Source organism: Notolepis coatsorum (assembly GCF_963971535.1).
Source record: "Notolepis coatsorum genome assembly, chromosome: 1".
Classification (NCBI taxonomy): Eukaryota; Metazoa; Chordata; class Actinopteri; order Aulopiformes; family Paralepididae; genus Notolepis; species Notolepis coatsorum.
The window spans coordinates 246,116,046-246,132,076 of NC_140165.1; the positions used below are offsets into that span (position 1 = coordinate 246,116,046).

At 52.1% G+C, this 16,031-nt stretch overlaps 1 protein-coding gene across 1 annotated transcript in view; it reads left to right on the forward strand.

The window, feature by feature from the left end:
• dpf1 (double PHD fingers 1) overlaps positions 1–16,031 on the forward strand; it is a gene marked incomplete at its 3' end in the record, with an annotated part of 119,007 nt that overhangs the window by 42,882 nt on the left and 60,094 nt on the right. The window contains 1 exon segment of the mRNA XM_084309607.1: positions 2,234–2,341. Within this exon segment, the coding sequence (XP_084165733.1) occupies positions 2,234–2,341 (108 nt within the window).

Genomic DNA, 16,031 nt, shown 5'->3' on the forward strand with positions numbered 1-16,031 from the left:
TCATATCGACATCAATCATTGTATTATTTGTTATATTTTTTATTTTCACGTCAGTGCATATCTCTCTCTCGCTCTCTCTCTCTCTCTCTCCCCCCTTGCGTGACCCCCTCTCTCCCCCCTCTCTCTCCCTCTCTCTGTCTCTCAATATCTCCCTCTGCCTGACTCCCGCCCTCGCTCTCTCCCTCTCTGTCTCTCTCTCAATTCAATTAAAATTGGCTTTATCTCTCTCTCTCTCTGTCTGTCTCACTCTCCCTCTCTGTGTGTGTGTGTCTCTCCCTCCCTCTCTCTGCCCCCTGCCTGGCTCCCGCCCCCGCTCCCTCTCTCTCTCTCTCTCTCTCTCTCTCTCTCTCTCTCTCTCTCTCTCTCGCTCTCTCTCTCTCTCTCTCTCTCTCTCTGTCTGCCTCTCTCTACCCCCTCCCCTCTCTGTAACATCAGTGTGTTTTGGCAGCATAGCAGACGCTCCTGCAGGCAATGATCTGCCCCTGGCTCTGTATCTGTTCAGAGAGAGACTGTGTGTGTGTGTGTCTCTCTCTCTCTCTCTCTCTCTTCTCATCTCTCTCTCTCTCTCTCTTCTCTCTCTCTCTCTCTCTCTCTCTCTCTCTCTCTCTCTCTCACTCTCTCTCTCTCTCTCTCTCTCTCTGTCTGACCTCTAGTCTAGTGAATGGAACAATAGTGGAATTAAATATGTGTGTTTCTGACAGGGCCCCCCATGTCATCTCCCTGGAGGACACCCGGGGGTCCCCTGCATCAAGCCCTCTCCTCCACTGACCTCTGACCCTCTGTCTGTACTGTGTCCCGCAGCCCTCTCCTCCACTGACCTCTGACCTCTGTCTGTACTGTGTCCCCCCGCAGCCCTCTCCTCCACTGACCTCTGACCCTCTGTCTGTACTGTGTCCCCACCGCAGCCCTCTCCTCCACTGACCTCTGACCCTCTGATCTGTACTGTGTCCCGCAGCCCTCTCCTCCACTGACCTCTGACCCTCTGGTCTGTACTGTGTCCCTGCATCAAGCCCTCTCCTCCACTGACCTCTGACCCTCTGTCTGTACTGTGTCCCTGAATCAATCCCTCTCCTCCACTGACCTCTGACCCTCTGTCTGTACTGTGTCCCTGCATCAAGCCCTCTCCTCCACTGACCTCTGACCTCTGTCTGTACTGTGTCCCGCAGGCCTCTCCTCCACTGACCTCTGACCCTCTGTCTGTACTGTGTCCCCCCGCAGCCCTCTCCTCCACTGACCTCTGACCCTCTGTCTGTACTGTGTCCCCCCCGCAGCCCTCTCCTCCACTGACCCCTGACCCTCTGTCTGTACTGTGTCCCGCAGCCCTCTCCTCCACTGACCTCTGACCCTCTGTCTGTACTGTGTCCCTGCATCAAGCCTCTCCTCCACTGACCTCTGACCCTCTGTCTGTACTGTGTCCCTGCATCAATCCTCTCCTCACTGACCTCTGACCCTCCTGTCTGTACTGTGTCCCTGCATCAAGCCCTCTCCTCCACTGACCTCTGACCTCTGTCTGTACTGTGTCCCGCAGGCCTCTCCTCCACTGACCTCTGACCCTCTGTCTGTACTGTGTCCCCCCGCAGCCCTCTCCTCCACTGACCTCTGACCCTCTGTCTGTACTGTGTCCCCCCGCAGCCCTCTCCTCCACTGACCCCTGACCCTCTGTCTGTACTGTGCCCGCAGCCCTCTCCTCCACTGACCTCTGACCCTCTGTCTGTACTGTGTCCCGCAGCCCTCTCCTCCACTGACCTCTGACCCTCTGTCTGTACTGTGTTCCCTGCATCAATCCCTCTCCTCCACTGACCTCTGACCCTCTGTCTGTACTGTGTCCCTGCATCAAGCCCTCTCCTCCACTGACCTCTGACCTCTGTCTGTACTGTGTCCTGCAGCCCTCTCCTCCACTGACCTCTGACCCTCTGTCTGTACTGTGTCCTGCAGCCCTCTCCTCCACTGACCCCTGACCCTCTGTCTGTACTGTGTCCTGCAGCCCTCTCCTCCACTGACCTCTGACCTCTGTCTGTACTGTGTCCTGCAGCCCTCTCCTCCACTGACCTCTGACCCTCTGTCTGTACTGTGTCCTGCAGCCCTCTCCTCCACTGACCTCTGACCCTCTGTCTGTACTGTGTTCCCCCGCAGGCCTCTCCTCCACTGACCTCTGACCCTCTGTCTGTACTGTGTCCCGCAGGCCTCTCCTCCACTGACCTCTGACCCTCTGTCTGTACTGTGTCCCCCGCAGGCCACGCACCAGGCCAGCTGTACACGTACCCCGCTCGCTGCTGGCGCAAGAAGAGACGACTGAACATCCTGGAGGACCCGCGTCTCGGACCCATCGAGTTCAAGATCGGTAAGAAACGCAGCGGTAGATGGTAGCAACGGATGGCTTGACGTCTCCCAGTGAGAACATAGGAAATCCTCCCGTGGGATTATAGAGAGCGAAGACGATGTCTCACCAGGAGCGCGGCGGTTGATGGTAGCATACAGAACGACCTGGCAATGAGTGGAAGGCAACCAGCAGTACTAGTAGTCTCCCGACGAGCTGATTGCCAACCACTCTCAGGTGCGTGAGGTAGAATGTTCGGCACGCCCCCTCGTTGGGCAGCATGCAGTCCTTACCCAGCCCTCACAATAGTGTCTTTATATCTGTATCACTGTACATATTAATACTACAACTCTGTACAAACATCTGATTAGCACTACAATCACCTGTACATTGTATATTAGCCTACTGTTACACTTTACTGTTACATTTGCACTCTGGTTGGATGCCAAACTTATTTCCATTGTACTGTACTTGTGCTGAATAATGACAATACATTTGAACCTAATCTAATCTAATCGAATCTAATCTAATCTAATCTAATCTAATCTAATCTAATCTAATCTAATCTAATCTAAAGGATGGTTGACCAATTAGCTCCTTCTTTGTTTAGAGTCTATACAACTGTGACACAACTGGAATTCTAGGTCAACACGTCCATTGAGGGAATATACAGTTTTGTACTTTCTGGCTCCTCCGGTTTTACATTATTCATATACTGTACCGTTCCATGGCTTAGAGACGTTCTGCTTCAGTGTCTCTGTGATTCACAGAGTTTTGAAAACATCCCCTGCTCACGTCACTCTTATCGCAAACGAGGAACACACAAGAGGGCCGTATTTCCGTGACTAGATTCACACAACACACGTGCTGCATTCGCTCACACACAAATGGTAACTTTAAACAAAATGGAAAGGACACTTTAAAGGAACGAGGAAAATAAAGCTCACTTTAAGGAAAGAACCGATGTGGTTCTTGTATAGTATAGTTTAGATATAGCAAGTACTGCATATAATCCTTTTTACATATCCGTAGCTAACATTGTATTGCACTATCTTAGGACTTTTGCATGTCTATTTTATCATGCCTATTTTATGTCTATTTTATTACCTGTTTATTATGTCTATTTTATTATTAGTATTATTGCACTTTAATCAAAGCGGGCATGGCCACCCGCATTTCACTGTATGCCCTGGTATGTATGTGACAAATAAACCTCTTGAATCTTGAATCTTGAATTCAGGCGTAAGCAAAGCGCGCGGCGCGCGTGAGATCAGGCCGCTGGCGTACGTGGTGGGGGTGTGTCGGAACTTATCTTTGGTAATTCGGTGACCGGAGACGCCCCCCTGGCGCAGTGCGGTGTTGCTCGTGAAGAGGCTCGGAGGAATAGGAGTAGGAGGAATACGTTATTAGCAGGTGGGATTGTGGCTGGCTTCAATTATGGCCAATCATATCAGCTCCTCTCATTCCCTTTAAAAGCAGTGCCGAGGCAACGCATGTCGACGGTTTCATAACGGCGGAGGGAGGTCCGCGCGGAGGTTCTGTCAGGACGACCAAGGACACACTCTGGAGATCCAGCGGCTCTGCCTGTATCCCCAGTAGCATCATTATAGGGCATATATATATATATATATATATATATATATATATATATATATATATATATATATATATATATATATATATATATATATATATATATATATATATATATATATATATATATATATATATATATATATATATATATATATATATATTAATATTATATACCCCACGTCCTATGAATGAATGGGTTTTGTCTTCTGTGTCACACCACACCACCACACTCATGGTGTTATAAAGCCTATACTATACTATAAGGGAGCGACAGTGGCTCGAGAGGTAGAGCAGTCGTCTCGATTCCCGCTCCTCCCGGGCAGCGTGTCGATGTGTCCTTGAGCAAGACACTTAACCCCTAATTGCTCCCGATGAGCAGGTTGGCACCTTGCATCGCCTCTGCCGTCGGTGTGTGAATGTGTGAGTGAATGGGTGAAATGTTAGGAACAAATTGTAAAGCGCTTTGGATAAAAGCCCTCTATATAAATGCACCATTTACCTATACACCAATCGAAATTCACCATTTTCATTCATTCAGAGAACCGTTTCAATATGATCGGAGGCAGTGATGATTCGAGAGGCTGCCTGTCTCACAAAACCTAAGGGGTGCGTTCACACCAGCCGTGTTCAGTCGAACCGAACCTTGGAGCTTTTTCTCCCATGGTGCAGTTCGTTTGGGCTGGTCCTCCTGTTTGAGGTGGTCTCACCCTGGTCCTCTTGTTTGAGGTGGTCTCACCCTGGTCCTCTTGTTTGAGGTGGTCTCACCCTGGTCCTCTTGTTTGAGGTGGTCTCACCCTGGTCCTCCTGTTTGAGGTGGTCTCACCCTGGTCCTCCTGTTTGAGGTGGTCTCACCCTGGTCCTCCTGTTTGAGGTGGTCTCACCCTGGTCCTCCTGTTTGAGGTGGTCTCACCCTGGTCCTCCTGTTTGAGGTGGTCTCACCCTGGTCCTCCTGTTTGAGGTGGTCTCACCCTGGTCCTCCTGTTTGAGGTGGTCTCACCCTGGTCCTCCTGTTTGAGGTGGTCTCACCCTGGTCCTCCTGTTTGAGGTGGTCTCACCCTGGTCCTCCTGTTTGAGGTGGTCTCACCCTGGTCCTCTTGTTTGAGGTGGTCTCACCCTGGTCTTGTTTGAGGTGGTCTCACCCTGGTTCTCCTGTTTGAGGTGGTCTCACCCTGGTCCTCCTGTTTGAGGTGGTCTCACCCTGGTCCTCCTGTTTGAGGTGGTCTCACCCTGGTCTTGTTTGAGGTGGTCTCACCCTGGTCCTCCTGTTTGAGGTGGTCTCACCCTGGTCCTCCTGTTTGAGGTGGTCTCACCCTGGTCCTCCTGTTTGAGGTGGTCTCACCCTGGTCCTCTTGATTGAGGTGGTCTCACCCTGGTCCTCTTGTTTGAGGTGGTCTCACCCTGGTCCTCTTGTTTGAGGTGGTCTCACCCTGGTCCTCCTGTTTGAGGTGGTCTCACCCTGGTCCTCCTGTTTGAGGTGGTCTCACCCTGGTCCTCCTGTTTGAGGTGGTCTCACCCTGGTCCTCCTGTTTGAGGTGGTCTCACCCTGGTCCTCCTGTTTGAGGTGGTCTCACCCTGGTCCTCCTGTTTGAGGTGGTCTCACCCTGGTCCTCTTGTTTGAGGTGGTCTCACCCTGGTCCTCTTGTTTGAGGTGGTCTCACCCTGGTCCTCCTGTTTGAGGTGGTCTCACCCTGGTCCTCCTGTTTGAGGTGGTCTCACCCTGGTCCTCCTGTTTGAGGTGGTCTCACCCTGGTCCTCCTGTTTGAGGTGGTCTCACCCTGGTCCTCCTGTTTGAGGTGGTCTCACCCTGGTCCTCCTGTTTGAGGTGGTCTCACCCTGGTCCTCCTGTTTGAGGTGGTCTCACCCTGGTCCTCTTGTTTGAGGTGGTCTCACCCTGGTCCTCCTGTTTGAGGTGGTCTCACCCTGGTCCTCCTGTTTGAGGTGGTCTCACCCTGGTCCTCCTGTTTGAGGTGGTCTCACCCTGGTCCTCCTGTTTGAGGTGGTCTCACCCTGGTCCTCCTGTTTGAGGTGGTCTCACCCTGGTCCTCCTGTTTGAGGTGGTCTCACCCTGGTCCTCTTGTTTGAGGTGGTCTCACCCTGGTCTTGTTTGAGGTGGTCTCACCCTGGTCCTCTTGTTTGAGGTGGTCTCACCCTGGTCCTCTTGTTTGAGGTGGTCTCACCCTGGTCCTCTTGTTTGAGGTGGTCTCACCCTGGTCCTCTTGTTTGAGGTGGTCTCACCCTGGTCCTCTTGTTTGAGATGGTCTCACCCTGGTCCTCCTGTTTGAGGTGGTCTCACCCTGGTCCTCCTGTTTGAGGTGGTCTCACCCTGGTCTTGTTTGAGGTGGTCTCACCCTGGTCCTCTTGTTTGAGGTGGTCTCACCCTGGTCCTCTTGTTTGAGGTGGTCTCACCCTGGTCCTCCTGTTTGAGGTGGTCTCACCCTGGTCCTCTTGTTTGAGGTGGTCTCACCCTGGTCCTCTTGTTTGAGGTGGTCTCACCCTGGTCCTCTTGTTTGAGGTGGTCTCACCTGGTCCTCCTGTTTGAGGTGGTCTCACCCTGGTCCTCTTGTTTGAGGTGGTCTCACCCTGGTCCTCCTGTTTGAGGTGGTCTCACCCTGGTCCTCCTGTTTGAGGTGGTCTCACCCTGGTCCTCCTGTTTGAGGTGGTCTCACCCTGGTCCTCCTGTTTGAGGTGGTCTCACCCTGGTCCTCCTGTTTGAGGTGGTCTCACCCTGGTCCTCTTGTTTGAGGTGGTCTCACCCTGGTCCTCCTGTTTGAGGTGGTCTCACCCTGGTCCTCTTGTTTGAGGTGGTCTCACCCTGGTCCTCTTGTTTGAGGTGGTCTCACCCTGGTCCTCCTGTTTGAGGTGGTCTCACCCTGGTCCTCCTGTTTGAGGTGGTCTCACCCTGGTCCTCTTGTTTGAGGTGGTCTCACCCTGGTCCTCTTGTTTGAGGTGGTCTCACCCTGGTCCTCCTGTTTGAGGTGGTCTCACCCTGGTCCTCTTGTTTGAGGTGGTCTCACCCTGGTCCTCCTGTTTGAGGTGGTCTCACCCTGGTCCTCCTGTTTGAGGTGGTCTCACCCTGGTCCTCTTGTTTGAGGTGGTCTCACCCTGGTCCTCTTGTTTGAGGTGGTCTCACCCTGGTCCTCTTGTTTGAGGTGGTCTCACCCTGGTCCTCTTGTTTGAGGTGGTCTCACCCTGGTCCTCTTGTTTGAGGTGGTCTCACCCTGGTCTTGTTTGAGGTGGTCTCACCCTGGTCCTCTTGTTTGAGGTGGTCTCACCCTGGTCCTCCTGTTTGAGGTGGTCTCACCCTGGTCCTCTTGTTTGAGGTGGTCTCACCCTGGTCCTGTTTGAGGTGGTCTCACCCTGGTCCTCTTGTTTGAGGTGGTCTCACCCTGGTCCTCTTGTTTGAGGTGGTCTCACCCTGGTCCTCTTGTTTGAGGTGGTCTCTCCCTGGTCCTCCTGTTTGAGGTGGTCTCACCCTGGTCCTCTTGTTTGAGGTGGTCTCACCCTGGTCCTCTTGTTTGAGGTGGTCTCACCCTGGTCTTGTTTGAGGTGGTCTCACCCTGGTCCTCCTGTTTGAGGTGGTCTCACCTTGGTCCTCCTGTTTGAGGTGGTCTCACCCTGGTCCTCTTGTTTGAGGTGGTCTCACCCTGGTCCTCTTGTTTGAGGTGGTCTCACCCTGGTCCTCCTGTTTGAGGTGGTCTCACCCTGGTCCTCTTGTTTGAGGTGGTCTCACCCTGGTCCTCTTGTTTGAGGTGGTCTCACCCTGGTCCTCTTGTTTGAGGTGGTCTCACCCTGGTCCTCTTGTTTGAGGTGGTCTCACCCTGGTCCTCCTGTTTGAGGTGGTCTCACCCTGGTCCTCTTGTTTGAGGTGGTCTCACCCTGGTCCTCTTGTTTGAGGTGGTCTCACCCTGGTCCTCCTGTTTGAGGTGGTCTCACCCTGGTCCTCCTGTTTGAGGTGGTCTCACCCTGGTCCTCCTGTTTGAGGTGGTCTCACCCTGGTCCTCTTGTTTGAGGTGGTCTCACCCTGGTCCTCTTGTTTGAGGTGGTCTCACCCTGGTCCTCCTGTTTGAGGTGGTCTCACCCTGGTCCTCCTGTTTGAGGTGGTCTCACCCTGGTCCTCTTGTTTGAGGTGGTCTCACCCTGGTCCTCCTGTTTGAGGTGGTCTCACCCTGGTCCTCTTGTTTGAGGTGGTCTCACCCTGGTCCTCTTGTTTGAGGTGGTCTCACCCTGGTCCTCTTGTTTGAGGTGGTCTCACCCTGGTCCTCCTGTTTGAGGTGGTCTCACCCTGGTCCTCTTGTTTGAGGTGGTCTCACCCTGGTCCTCTTGTTTGAGGTGGTCTCACCCTGGTCCTCTTGTTTGAGGTGGTCTCACCCTGGTCCTCCTGTTTGAGGTGGTCTCACCCTGGTCCTCCTGTTTGAGGTGGTCTCACCCTGGTCCTGTTTGAGGTGGTCTCACCCTGGTCTTCTTGTTTGAGGTGGTCTCACCCTGGTCCTCCTGTTTGAGGTGGTCTCACCCTGGTCCTCTTGTTTGAGGTGGTCTCACCCTGGTCCTCCTGTTTGAGGTGGTCTCACCCTGGTCCTCTTGTTTGAGGTGGTCTCACCCTGGTCCTCCTGTTTGAGGTGGTCTCACCCTGGTCCTCCTGTTTGAGGTGGTCTCACCCTGGTCCTCCTGTTTGAGGTGGTCTCACCCGGGTCCTCCTGTTTGAGGTGGTCTCACCCGGGTCCTCCTGTTTGAGGTGGTCTCACCCTGGTCCTCTTGTTTGAGGTGGTCTCACCCTGGTCCTCCTGTTTGAGGTGGTCTCACCCTGGTCCTCTTGTTTGAGGTGGTCTCACCCTGGTCCTCCTGTTTGAGGTGGTCTCACCCTGGTCCTCTTGTTTGAGGTGGTCTCACCCTGGTCCTCCTGTTTGAGGTGGTCTCACCCTGGTCCTCCTGTTTGAGGTGGTCTCACCCTGGTCCTCCTGTTTGAGGTGGTCTCACCCTGGTCCTGTTTGAGGTGGTCTCACCCTGGTCCTCCTGTTTGAGGTGGTCTCACCCTGGTCCTCCTGTTTGAGGTGGTCTCACCCTGGTCCTCCTGTTTGAGGTATCTAACTACCAATCTATCTGGTAACCCACACTCTTCTAAACACAGACCCTGCATGTGTGTGTGCCTGGCTGGTTTTAAACCTCCCAGCAGGTAACCAATCAGCACTAATTAACTAAGTGGCAGCCCTCACCTACATGCCCCGTGACACAGAGTGATCAGGCCTCTAGTACATAACACCTCCCCCACCAAACTGGTTGCCCAAGAGGCAACCACTACACAACAACTCATAGACAAAACAAAAAAACAACTGTGACCCCTTAGTTGTCAGGGCCACTACCACAACAGTGATAACGGGTACCACAAACACCGGTACTATGATCGTGAGAGGGCGTCTGCTAGCACGTTGTCCCTCCCACGAATGTGGCGAATATCCAAGTTATACGCCTGGAGGAACAAACTCGATCGCATCAAACGATGGTTCGAGTTCACCATGCTGCGAAGAAAAACCAAAGGGTTATGGTCTGTATACACAACAAGGGGTAAACTGGAGGATCCAACGTAAACATCAAAATGGTTCAAGGCAAGAACCAAAGCGAGCGCCTCCTTCTCTATAGTAGAGTAGTGCAGTTGATGCCTGTCAAACTTTTTAGAAAAGTAGCACACTGGGTGCTCCACCTCTAATGCATCCTCTTGCAGGAGGACGGCTCCAGCACCGAGGTCACTAGCATCCACTGCCAACTTGAATGGCAGTTGAAAATCGGGAGCTGACAGAACGGGAGCGCTAATCAGAATACCCTTGATGCTCTCAAAAGACTGTTGACAAGTCTCAGTCCACACGAAAGGTACCTTAGGACTGAGCAGATTGGTCAAAGGGGCAACAACAGAAGCAAAGTTCCTACAGAAACTCCTATAGTACCCTGCCATACCTAGGAAGCGCTTTAACTCCCGCCTGGTGATGGGAGCAGGGAAGCCCACTATAGCCTCCACCTTAGCTGTAATGGGGCACACATGCCCACGTCCAACCACCTTACCCAGGTAGGTAACCGTGGCCTGTCCAAATTCACATTTCGCAAGGTTAACTGTCAAGTTAGCATCACCCAACCGCTTGAACACTTCCGCCAGATGCTCCACATGTTGTGACCAAGAGGAACTGTGGATAACCAGGTCATCCAGATATGCCTCACAGAACGCTACTCCGGCCAGGACCTTGTTCACTAGCCGCTGAAACGTCGCTGGGGCATTTCGCATGCCAAAGGCCATCACTGTATACTGGCAGAAACTCTCTGGTGTGACAAAAGCGGATATCTCACGTGCTCGCGGAGTAAGCGGAACCTGCCAGTATCCCTTCAGCAAATCCAATTTACTTACAAAGGCTGCTGAACCCACCCGATCGATACAGTCGTCCATCCGAGGAAGAGGGTACGAGTCCGGCTTGGTTACTGCATTAACTTTACGGAAGTCAGTACAGAACCGATGAGTGCAGTCTGGCTTATCAACAAGCAGGCAGGGGGAGCTCCACGCACTAGAGCTGGGCTCCGCAATGCCATGTCTCACCATATAGTCTACTTCCTTACTCAAGATCCGTCGTTTTTCCGGATTCACCCTGTAGGCATGTTGCTTAATTGGCCCTGCACTACCAACATCAATGTCGTGCTCGAGTACATTAGTACGACTAGGGACATCAGAAAACAAACGTGTATGCTGTCTAAGTAGGCGCACCACATCCGCACGCTCAGGAAGTGGCAAGTACGACAGGTGTGAGTCCAAGTCACCTAGTATCTGGGTGTTTGGCAACCTGCCCTGAGAAATCTCCTTCGACACAGAACAGTCGGCCACAATAGGAGATGCAGAAACTGTCAGAATAGCCACAGGCTTGACCCCTGACTGGTCCATCTGAGCCCTATCATTGTACGCCTTCAACATATTGACGTGACATAATCTACTCTTGCGCCTGCGGTCGGGAGTTTTAATCAAGTAGTCGACCTCACCAACTTTGCGCTCAATGGAGTATGGCCCACTGTATTTAGCCTGTAATGCAGACCCAAGAATAGGCGAGAGAACCAACACCTTGTCTCCCGGTGAGAACACCCTATGTCGGGCCCGCCTATCATACCACACCTTCATTTTTCCTTGGGCTACCTTTAGGTTCTCTTTCGCTAGTTCACATGCTCTACTAAGCTTAAGCCTGAAGTCACACACATAGTCCAACAAATTAGTAGAGGAAGGAGTCTGGTCAGCCAACCACTTTTCCTTCAGCAGTTTCAAAGGACCCCTCACTGTGTGGCCGAACACCAGCTCAGCCGGGCTGAATCCAAGAGACTCCTGGGTTACCTCCCTAGCAGCAAACAGAAGCAAAGGAATTCCATCATCCCAGTCTTTGTCGAACTCCGTACAATATGCCCGCAGCATTGTTTTGATAGTCTGGTGAAATCTCTCCAGCGCCCCCTGGGACTCTGGATGATAGGCAGAGGAAGGGCAATGCTGGATAGACAACTGCTGGAGGACCTGAGCAAAGAGACGGGACATGAAGTTAGACCCTTGATCTGATTGAATGACCTTTGGTAGACCAAACGTCGAAAAAAACCTAACCAGAGCTTTGGATATAGCTGGGGCTGTGATCTTGCGTAAAGGAATGGCTTCAGGAAAACGGGTCGCTGCACACATAATAGTCAAAAGGTACTGGTTCCCTGTCTTAGTTCGAGGGAGGGGACCAACACAGTCAATGAGGATCCGCTCAAAAGGTTCCCCAACGGCAGGGATAGGCTGCAGAGGAGCCTGAGGGATCTTCTGGTTTGGTTTACCAACCACCTGACACACATGGCACGAGCGACAATATTGTGCCACATCTGACTTCAAACGAGGCCAACAAAAATGTCTCAGCACACGGTCATAAGTCTTCCTGACCCCCATGTGACCAGCAAGATCATGATCATGTGCTAGATGCAGTATATCAGGACGATACACGGCTGGAACAACAATCTGAAACACACTGCCCCAGTCATCCAGACTGGACAGGTTAGGTGGTGTCCACTTTCTCATGAGCACGTCATTGCTAACAAAGTATCCTTGAGACGTATCTACCATTGCATCCTCTAAAACCGCCTCTTCAAAGAGGGACGACAAGGAGACATCCTTGTTTTGCTCTAGTACCAACTGCTCATGAGACGGTATCACCTTACCAAAACCCTCATCAGGGCCACTTTTCAACTCAACAAAGAACGTGTCACTAAGTGTCATATCACCATCTAAGTTAACAACCTCATGGGTGTCACATTTGACCTTTGACATTGCGCGTGTTACCGCACACACAGGAAACACTCCTGGATGCTTCTGTGCGAGCTCATCAGGAACCTCAGAAACTACAGGGACGGGAACTACAACTGGAGTAGCCAGCACTTTGCCACCGGCCAAATCGTTCCCTAGAATGAAGGACACCCCCTTTATGGGAATGTGAGAACACACTCCTACGACAACATTGCCTGATACTAAGGGAGAGTTTAGCGAGACCTCATGCAAAGGAGTATTCACAAAGCCTCCTCCAAAGCCCTGAACAATGGCACCGGAATGCAATGAAGAATCTTCCGAAAATGGCAAAATCCCATCCAGAATGAGAGACTGGAAAGCTCCTGTATCTCTCCATATTGTAATAGCCTGCCTTGATCCTAATGCACCAACCAGTGAAACAAATCCATCCATCATAAATGTTGAGGAGCCCTCTAGCTCCCTGTCTGCACCTTTGATACTTCGCACCCCACCCTCTAATGTCGGCATAGGTGTCCTGTCCATGATTTCTACCAGAGCCACCGTTTTTACATTTTTCTGCTTAAGCACAGGGCATCCAGCAACGATATGACCAGGCTCCTTACAGTAAAAACAGATAACCCCCTCTGGGAATGCACTAGCAGAGCCACCTTGCCTAGGAGTCGAAGTAAACCGACCAGCAGACACGGGTGCCGGGAACCGGCTCCCCTGAGAAGGACGCCTACTACCCCTGGACTCCACACGGCCCTCCTCTACAAAGACAGATTTGTGTGTTAACACAAACTCATCAGCCAAGACAGCAGCGTCGGCTATCTTCGATACCTTATGCTCATTTAGATGTGTGGACACGTTATCAGGAACACACCTTTTAAATTCCTCTACATTTACATTTACATTTAGTCATTTAGCTGACGCTTTTATCCAAAGCGACTTACAAGTTCTGTACGACAAGCCATCAGGAAGGGCACAACTCTATCAGCTGAGCAACAATGTTCATCAAAGTGTTGAGTGCTACAGTGTAGGTTAGTTTATTAGGACAAGTGCATGACAGTACGGTTAGTTAGGGTTAGATTTTATTTTTATTTTTTTAATTCAGATAGTGGTTGAAGAAGTGCGTCTTTAGTCGACGGCGAAAGATTGGACGTGATTCGGCTGTCCTAACTGGGGTGGGTAGTTCATTCCACCATTGTGGGGCAAGGACTGAGAATAGGCGACTTCTCTTTGATGACCCTCCCGGAGCTTGGATAGGAGTAGGTCTGAGGCGGCCAGAAGATGCAGAGCGTAGGGGTCTTGAGGGTGTGTAGTTAGAGACCATTGACCGGAGGTAGGCGGGAGCGGTTCCCTTTGCCGCACGGTATGCTAGGTCGAGGGCCTTGAAGCGGATTCGTGCAGCAATGGGGAGCCAGTGCAGGTCCCTAAGAAGTGGGGTGACATGGGCCGACTTCGGTAGGTTTGAGATCAGGCGGGCCGCTGCGTTCTGAATGAGTTGAAGAGGCTTAGTGGCAGTGGCCGGGAGGCCAGCGAGCAGTGCATTGCAGTAGTCGAGGCGGGAGATGACTGTTGATTGGACGAGGAGTTGGGTGGCTTCTTTTGTCAGGAAGGGGCGTATCCTTCTGACGTTGCTCAGGAGGAATCGGCAGGTTCTGGTCGTCGCTGCGATGTGAGCAGAGAAGTTCAACTGGTCGTCGAGGACAACACCAAGGTTCTTGGCGGTCGGGGACGCAGTCACAGCTGCATTCTCGACTGTGATTGAAAGGTCGGTTAGGGGGGAGGATTTGGCCGGCAGGTGGAGCAATTCTGTTTTGCTTAGGTTCAGTTTGAGGTGGTTGGACGTCATCCAGGCTGAGATGTCGGACAGACAGGCCGAGATCCGCACAGAGACGTGGATATCTGAGGGAGGGAAGGAGAGGAAGAGTTGAGTATCGTCGGCATAACAATGGTAGGAGAAGCCATGAGACGTGATAATGTTACCCAGTGATTTAGTGTAGAGGGAGAAGAGAAGGGGTCCTAAAACCGAGCCCTGGGGGACACCCGTCCGCAGGGGGCGGGTGGCCGACAGGGTCCCTCTCCATGACACTTGGTAGGAGCGGTCATTGAGGTATGATGACAGCCATGTCAGCGCAGAGCCAGCCACTCCCATTCCTGCGAGGGCCGCAAGGAGGATCTGGTGGTTGACTGTGTCGAAGGCTGCAGATAGATCTAGGAGAATCAGGACAGAGGAGAGGCCTTTCGCTTTTGCTAAGTGAAGTGCCTCTGTGACCGCAATGAGGGCTGTCTCTGTGGAGTGACCAGTCCTGAAGCCTGACTGATTAGGGTCTAGGAGGTCATTCTGTAAGAGATAAGTAGTAAGTTGGTTGGATACAGCACGTTCAAGTGTTTTAGAAAGGAAGGAGAGAAGAGAGACAGGACGGTAGTTGCCTATGACGGTAGGGTTCAGGGTTGGTTTTTTTATGAGCGGCGTGACTCTGGCTTGTTTTAGGGAGGTGGGGACCACCCCCGAGTTGAGTGAGGAGTTGATGGTTGCAGTTAGGAATGGGAGGATGTCTGGTGCTATGGTCTGGAGGAGTGGGGAGGGTAGCTGGTCCAGCTGGCAAGTAGTCGGACGGTTTGACGTTACCAGTGTCAGGGTCTCTGCTTCTGTAATGGGAGAGAAAGATGACAGAGTGAAGGATGAGGTTCTCGATTCAGCATTTGGAATGGGTGGGGGTTGGGAGAAGGAGCTGCGGATGTTCTCCACTTTTTCCTCAAAGAAGATCGCAAAGTCTTCGGCAGAGAAAGATGAGGGAGGGGGGGGTGGGGGGGGAGTGAGGAGGGAGGACATGGTAGCATGCAGTTTGCGAAGATTCTTGGCAGAGGCCTCGATCCTATGGTGGAAGAAAGAAGCTTTGGCATTAGTGATGGTTTTGGAGAATGTTAACAAGAGGTTGTGATATGTGTCGATGTCAGCAGTGAGGCGTGACTTTCTATACTTCCTTTCAGCTGCTCTCAGGACCTGTCTTTGTTCTCTCACTGGATCTGTCAGCCATGGACTGGGTGGGGAACGGCGGGCAGGTTTCTCAACAAGGGGACAGAGCTTGTCGAAGGAGGTTGCAAGGGCTGAAAGGAGGGTGGAGGTTGCCATCTCTGTGGAGAGAGCAGAGAAGGTGTCACTCAAAGGTAGAGCGGATAGTATGTCAGAGGAGAGGGTGGAGGGGGATAGGGAGGGCAGGTTGCGTCTGAGTGAGACTGTTTGAGTTGGGGTGGAGACCTTTCGGTTAAGCATGAGAGTTAGTGAGAAGGATATGAAGGAATGGTCAGATACATGTAGGGGAGTTACCGTGGTGTTAATGATGCTGGAGTTACGGGAAAATATGAGATCCAAGGAGTTGCCTGCTTTGTGGGTGGGAGGCATGGCAGTGGGAGTCAGGTCAAACGATTGTAGGAGGGAGACTACTATGACTGACTGAGATGAGTCAGGCAGGTTGAAGTCGCCCAGTAGAAGGAGAGGGGTACCATCTTCCGGTAAGGAGCTAAGAAGCATGTCCAGCTCATCTGTGAAGTGATCGAGTGTACCTGGAGGGCGGTAGAGTGTAACAATGGTGAGATTGAAAGGATTAGAGACAGATACTGCATGATATTCGAGAGAGGAGAGTGACAGTTCTGGGAGTGGTGTTACGTTTGTAGCCCATGAAGGAGATGTCATGAGGGCAGTGCCTCCACCCCGTCTGGAAGGTCGAGGTGTGTGAGTGAAGTTATAGTTTGTAGATAATGCTGCAGGTGTTGATGAGTTATTGGGGGTTATCCAGGTCTCAGTTAGAGCCAGGAGCTGCAGATTTAGACTATGGGCGTAGGCAGTAA